Below are 7,848 nucleotides of genomic sequence, written 5' to 3' on the forward strand. Positions count from 1 at the left end.
ACAGGATATCCAAGAAGAGCCCCAGTGAGAGATCATTACTAATGCTATAGCAGAAATCAGAGGCCTTGAACCAGACCAATGACTCAAGGCAATGAACACTTAAAAGGTACAAAGACTAAAGGATAAACTGAGTGACTCACTGAGCCACACTACAGCTTCTAAAACAAGCTTCTTCTTTTTATTTTCTTGTTCTTTTTGTTTTTATTTTTGTTCTGGTTTTGTTTGATTGAGTTTTTGGGTTTTCTTTTGTATTTATTTATTTTGTGTGGGGGGGTGGGGGAGGTTGCAAGGGCAGGGGGTTGATACAAGGGGTCAGTGAGATAAATGGGATTGGAATGCATGATGTAAAGTTCACAAAGAATCACATAAAGTAAAGGATAGCCAGGCTACAATCCACAACCCCAGAAAAGCTAGGTAACAAGGAGGGCCCTAAGAGAGACAGTCATGGTTCCCCATGGGAAGGGGAAATAGATAAGATCTCCTGAGTAAATTGGGAGTTGGAGCTAAGGGGCAGAGAGTAAGGGGGAGGTTGAAAGAGAACATGAGGGAACAGGATAGCCAGGTTGGGGGAAGGGACAGAGAGGGAAAGCAAGGAAAGAGGTATCTCCACAGAGGGAGTCATTATGAGGTTAGAGAGAAACCTAATGCTAGAGAAACTCCCAGGAATCCCCAAAGATGAACCCAGCTAAGACTCCAAGCAATAGTGGAGAGGATGCCTAAACTGGCCTTCCCCTATAATCAGATTGACGAGTATCCTAATTGTCATCATAGAACCTTCATCCAGTAACTTATAGAAACATGCAGAGATCCACAGCTAAGTACTGGATTGAGCTCCTGGAGTCCAGTTGAAGAGAGGGAGGAGGAATTATATGAGCAAAGGGGTCAAGATCATGATGGGGAAACCTGGAGACAGCTGACCCCAGCTAGTTGGAGCTTGCTGACTCTAGACTCACAGCTGGGAAATGTGGCAGACATTTATTTACCCCAGGGACTCTTGAAGAATGAGGAAAAAGAGACTTAGTTAGAAATAAAGGGGAAAGAAACAGAGAGAAATGCAGGATAGACTTGGGTGGGTCTGGATCTTTATCCACCAGCCCAGAACTTTATCCCAAAGGCCTATTTATAACAATGCCAAGGGGTGGAGCAAAAGACTTGCCTCTTGCTAGTTACAGTCAAGTGTAAACACCTGATACTCAGGCCTGTGGTCCAATCAACCTCTTATGCAGTCCTGCTGGGTACAGCCACTAGGAATCCTAGTGGGCTACAACAGAGGAACGTTCATGGGACCAAACTAGGCCCTTTAAATGTGGGTGACAGTTGTGTGGCTTGAGCAGTATGTGGGGACCCTGGCAATGGGATCAGGATCTATCCTGGGTGTATGAACTGCATTTTTGTAGCCCATTCCCTGTGGTCTGCTCCAGCCTCCATACAGAGGGGAGGGGCTTGGTCCTGCCTCAACTTTATATGCCAGAATTTGTTGACTACCCATGGGAGGTCTTACTCTCTCTGAGGAGTGGATGGGGAGGGAGGGTAAGGTAGAGATTGAGCAGGAGGAGGGAGGAGAGAGGGGGAACTATGGTTGATATGTAAAATGGAAAAAAAAAACTTTTAAATAGATTTTAAAAAGTAAAAAAAGAAAGAGTTTAGGGTCTGAATTGGTCTTCAGACTGTTCTAATGCTGACATTCCTTCAACAATATAGCAATGATGACCTCCTTCCACTAGAGGTGTCATCGTGCTAGATGCATAATCACTGGTAAAGAAAAGCAACTCAATTCTGGGGTATTGACTAAGTATTCCTATTTACCAGGCAGCACGAAGGAACTAAGAAGGGAATCTCAAAATGCTCCTAGGTTAATGGAAACAAAAAACATACCATAACCAATAATGCATTTGTTCTAAATAGTAAAGAGCAATTCAGTTTCAAGAAGGACTTCTCAGCATAGAAAGAAGACTTGAAGACAAAGCAAAGAGCAATTTCCTTCTATTCCCCCATTTCCCTATGCAAACTATTATGTAAAGATTATTATTTGTCTTGGGGAAAACACTTGGGGGATGTTGTCCCTGAGGACTTGGGAGGAGCTAAATGTGAGTCCAGTTCCATGAAAGCATTAACTGAGAGGCCCAGGAGGACTGCTTTCAGTATTCACTTCTACTGTCACAGATACAACAACAACAAAAACCCTTTGGATTTTTTTAGCCATCATTCACAGGTAAGCATCTTAGAATTTAACTTTGGTCTTAACCATTTGACAGCTACCCTGGGGATTTAGAACAGATTAGGTAAGATTTCTGTTAGATGGGAGGTAGATTAGGAAGCTGAGATTAAAGTCAAACACCCAAAATCAAATAAATTCTAGACAAACCCAAATCACTTGAGGTCCTATAACCATAGAAACTTCTCAGGCTTGTCCCTATGTCAGGTATAGATCCCTGTCAGCTTTTTACCCCATTTAAGTTTTCTCATGGAGTCTCCATTTTGCATTTTTCCTGTCTGATTTGCAAGCTGTGCTTTTCCAAAGTAAGAAGCCATAAGACATTCTCCTGTCCCCAACTGCCATTCAGTTTTCCAGAATCCTGGTGGCAATGGATGACAGTCGATTAACCAGGGAAAGAACCATTTGAGAGACAGTGACTTGAAGAAAGTCAGAAGAGGGAGAGGAGAGACAGAGGGGATAAGGAGAGGGGTGATGCTAAAGTTCTATCAGGAGGGAAGAATGAAGGAGAGCAATGTCTCAAGAAAAATCAACTTGCCTAATCTCTGCTCTCTCTAGGTGACAACTTACAAACTGAACATAAATTTTTGACCACCTGTGGTCTAAAAAATTTTGGTACTAAAGACCTATTTCAATATTTTAAAAATCCCATTTTCAGTTTAGTATGTCTTTTTTCTGGATCTCAGATCCTACATGTAGTGAGGTAATGTGGTCAGGGATCATTCAGGGAATAGTCAGGGGCTGTGCAGGGGATGGTTAGAGAATGTGTAGTGGGTAATGAATGGTTGTGCCACAAGTAGTCAGGAGCTGTGTATTATGTAGTCATGGAGTGTGCAATGGACAATCAGGGGCTGGGCAGTGAGTATCTGGGGGCCATTAAGTGAGTAGCCAAAGGCTATAAACTTATATAGTCAGGGGCTATACTGTAGTCAGTCAGAGACTGTGCAGTAAGTAAACAGGGGATTTGTAGTGGGGAGTGGGCCTTTACCCTGCTCGCATTCTTTAACCTCATCTCTCCCAGAACATTTGTATTTTGTCATTTTAATTGCTGTTTTATCATTCATCCTTCATTTCTGTTTTATAGAGTCAAAGAAGTGTGAGGAAACAGAAAGGGAAACAATATCCAGGGCAGTTGTCAGAAAGCACCAGCAATGTGTTCTGTCTTTTTGAATGACAGCCCTGATACTATTTAGGACTCCTTTAGAAGTCGCAATTTATGTTGGGGATTTAGCTCAGTGGTAGAGTGCTTGCCTAACAAGCACAAGGCCCTGGGATTGATCATCAGCTCAAAAAAAAAAAGTTGCAATTTAGAGACTGTCCAGTAGTATAATTCCTTTACAAGTACAATGTGTTTTTCCATTATGCCTTTCATAAGAGAACCACAGCATGTATGTTACCACTTTAGCCTGTTTTATCCACTAGTATGCCTCTTTATTGGAGTATTAATAAGGTGACCTGAGTATAAACACCTCCTGAAGAGCCCCTTACCCTACACAAAATTTACAGTATTTCTGCTCTGCCATGAGTGAGAATACAAGCTTTCTCTTCTGTCATTTACCTTTTCCCAAAACCTTCAATAGTAGGCTATTGATCTTCCAGTACTCAGCAGTGAGAGGCAGGCCTATGTCTTTAGGTGCTTAAGTGTACTTCCTACTTCTCTTGGATAACCCAGCAGTGCTGCAAGCATTCCTATTTCTCCTTCTTTCAGTCAGTCTTCAGGTGTTGTTCTGTTGGAGTCATCGTCCTCTAACTTTGCTAGAAAGGAACCCTCACACAATAGTATTCTTCCATAAGAATCCCTAAACCTCAGTTGTTTTTCCTCTCCAGATACTTTACTTCAATGACTCTTCAAGTTACCATCTCCCCAGGATTAAAGGATGAAAGTGGAGGAAATCTTGGGACCATTTTCTTCATTTTGTGTTTGTGTTACTGTGGGCAGGCTATACGTCTTTGTACGAATGCATTTGTGTTGAATGTGTGTGTGGAGGCCCATGGTGAACTGTGGGTGTCGTTCCTCAGGAACTAACCACCTAATTTTTTGAGGCAGAGGTTCTTACTGGGTCGTGGAGCTTAAAATTCAGCTAGTCTGGCTAATCAATAAGGCACAAGGATCCTCCTGTACACACACACACACACACACACACACACACCACAGAGAGAGAAAGAGAGAGAGAGAGAGAGAGAGAGAGAGAGAGAGAGAGAGAGAGAGAGTAAAATGGAAGGAGATGGAGGATGGAGAAGAGGAAGAGAGAAGGAAAGAGAAAGTGAGGACTTAAAAGCCTGTACCACCACCAGAACTGTTTATTTGTTTGGGTGCTCTAAATTAAACTCACATCCTCATATTTACACATCAAGCACTTTACCAACTGATCTACCTCCCTGGCCTCTCCTTGTATTCTTTAAATAATTAACACTAGGGTATCTAGTATCTTTACAATATGGGGCTTCTATCAGTTTTCTCAGTTTAAAGAGTTAGACTTTTAGAACCAACTATAAAAATTATGGCCAGAACATGCCCACCGAGAAGTACATATTCTTCCTATACTGCTAAGGAATTTTCTTAGCCTCTGAACTGCTCAGATAATTCTTTTGTAAGGAGCCTTTCCAATCTCTTTCAGCATCAAGAAAGTACCACCCACAAGCTAGCTGTAGGTAAATGATACCTTTGTGTGTGTGTGTGTGTGTGTGTGTGTGTGTGTGTGTGTGTGTGTGTGTGACTGATTGCTTTTGGAGTTTATGAAGAATTTATGTTCTTTTCTTCAGATTAACAGAAATATGAATCAAGGAAACCAAACCACCATCTCTGAATTCATCCTCCTTGGTCTATCCAACCAGGCTGAGAAGCAGAAACTCATCTTTGTGCTTTTTCTGAGTATGTATCTGGTCTCTGTGGTTGGAAATGGGCTCATCATTCTGGCCATAGAATTGGATATACATCTTCACACACCCATGTATCTCTTCCTTGCCAACCTATCATTTGCTGACATTTCCTCCTCTTCTACCTCAGTCCCCAAAATGCTGATGAATATTCAGACCAAAAGTCAATCCATCTCCTATGAGGGCTGCATCTCACAGATGTACTTTTCTATTGTATTTGTTGTCGTTGATAATTTTCTCTTGGGGGTCATGGCTTATGACCGATTTGTGGCCATCTGCCACCCTCTGAATTATACAATCATCATGCACTCCAGGTTCTGTCTTTTTCTCACTGTTTGCCCATGGGTTCTCAGCAATATTGTTGCCCTGACACATACTCTTCTAGCCAATCAGTTGGTTTTCTGCAACCACAACACCATCCAACACTTCTTCTGTGACTTGGCCCCTCTGCTCAAACTTTCTTGCTCAGATGCAATGATCAATGAACTTGTGAAATTTATTGTGGGTTTATCAGTCATCACCTTTCCCTTTGTCCTTATCCTCTTCTCCTATATCTGCATCATCAGGAATGTACTGAGAATTTCATCCACAGAAGGAAAATGGAAGGCCTTTTCTACCTGTGGTTCTCACCTGACAGTCGTAATACTCTTCTATGGGACTATTGTGGGGGTTTACTTTTTCCCTTCATCCACTCACCCTGAGAATACAGACAAGATTGGTGCAGTACTCTTCACTGTAGTGACACCCATGGTAAACCCCTTCATCTACAGCCTGAGGAATAAGGACATGAAAGATGCTCTGAGAAAGCTCATCAATAAAAGACATTTCCTCCCTTTGATGTCATGAGCATCAGAACTCTTTTGATCTGCACAACTAGATAAATGACAGATCCAAGAGTTTGTAGAATAGTTATGATGATTCAACATTTAGAGAACATTTTGTATCTTCCCAATTTCCTCCTACTCCAATTTCTGAGACATAGGTGCTTTTACATTAGTTCTGGTATTAGAAATGAGATGACTTATCTGTATAGTAAGTCACAACAGAATCATAAACTTGATTACATCGTATACTGCTATAAACTTAGGTACAAATTATTTGTAATTTGCATATGTTGACTTACATTGGAAGCTTCATAGCTACAGATATATCTTTGCAATATCCTATTTATTCCACATCTGAGACATGCATGATTAAGAGAGGATGGTGAATGGAGTTGAATGAATAGGGAAGGTAGAGAATCTGAGAGGAGTTGGGAAAGAGAAAGAATATGATTAAGCTATAGTGGAAGAAACTTTATAAACTAAAACTTAGTAAATTGTTGGGTCTGCTGACAGTCATCTGGGTAGAGGCGTGCAGATTGAACAGAGAATGAAGAAGACAGAAAAGAGTCAAGAGGTATGCCGGTCAATGCCAGACTGCCCCAAGTTTATTTCACAGTCAACTTATATACAGTTTTGAAGACAGACATAGAACAATGCACAGCACAGACATTCAACCACTAACTATCCTGACTTGTGTCAAGGAGCAGGCAGTTTCATTTTCTATCTCAATACCTCTGGAAGGCATCAGCAGCTTGCATCTAGCTAGATAGTATGTTCCCTCTTATGGGCTAATCAGAACTTCTTCACAGCCCTTCAAGGAGACTCTGTGGGCTAATCAGAACTTTCTCACAGCCTTGGAGCAAACAAGCTTGAACTCTATAGACTCAGAATAGACTTCAGATTCAAACTGGGAAACTGAGTCAGTTGTGCGCTCCCACAGTAAATAAACTTTAAAAATGAAAAATTGAAAGGAAAGCAAAAAGGTCGAGCATCTCAAGCCAGAGACAGTTCAGGTCAGGATTTCCTTGGGTATTTCTTGGTCCCTGTTAGTCATATATACACTTTAGACTGTATTTTCTGGTGTAGCTGTACATTAGCAAACATAGGTTTCTCATCAGTTAGGTTTCTCATGAATGGAAATTGCAGTGGAGATTTTACCAAAGTTCAAACTGTTAAACATTTATCAGTCTGAAAAAGATTTCGAAAGATATTTTATCATTATCTTCCAAATTTCACCTGGATTAACAATTCAACTTCTCCAAGAGCTGGGTACTTCTATTTTATAATATGGTTGGTTGTCTAGGAAATGTGATTTAAATTAAATTAATTATACCTATGGGCCTGACCTACTAATCTATATTGCCTGGCTTATAGATTCTAGGCAAGGTTAGAAACTGCATTTGCAATGAGTTACAAGATATGAAAAGACTAATTTGACCAGTAATGGAGTTGTATACAAGTTGTGGGTCTGCCTAAAAATGTGAAATTGAAAGAAATAGTTTTATAAACTCCCATAATAACTATAATCATGGAGAAAAAAATGTCTGGGTTTGTGTCTAAATGTTTGTATTTACCAGAATAATTTTCTTTTTTTCATTTTTCATTATTAAGACATTTTCTACCCACTATACATACCACCAACAGGTATCCCCTCCAGCCCTCCCTCCCAAGCCACCCCACATCCCCACATCCCCCAAATCGAGGTCTCCCATGGGGAGTCAGCAGAGCCCGGCCCACTGTGCCTAGGCGGGTTCCAAGCCCGTCCCCACTGCACAAAGGTTGTGCAAGGAATCATACCACAGGCACTGGGATCCCAAAGGCCTGCTCATGCACCAGGGACAGATCCTGATCCTCCTGCCTGGGTGCCCCCCAAACAGTCAGAGCCAAACAACCATCTTCCATATCCAGAGGGCCTAGTCCAGTCCAATGGGG

General features: G+C 41.4%; 1 protein-coding gene across 1 annotated transcript; it reads left to right on the plus strand.

Moving 5' to 3' along the window:
* The first annotated feature begins 4,951 nt into the window (after positions 1–4,951).
* On the plus strand, positions 4,952–5,965 carry LOC118578826 (olfactory receptor 1S1-like). The gene has a single exon (XM_036180066.1). It carries the CDS (start codon positions 4,952–4,954, stop codon positions 5,936–5,938), a length of 987 nt encoding a protein of 328 aa, XP_036035959.1. The 3' UTR covers positions 5,939–5,965.
* The last annotated feature ends 1,883 nt before the right edge of the window (positions 5,966–7,848 follow it).

Source organism: Onychomys torridus, chromosome 1, assembly GCF_903995425.1.
Source record: "Onychomys torridus chromosome 1, mOncTor1.1, whole genome shotgun sequence".
NCBI lineage: Eukaryota > Metazoa > Chordata > Mammalia > Rodentia > Cricetidae > Onychomys > Onychomys torridus.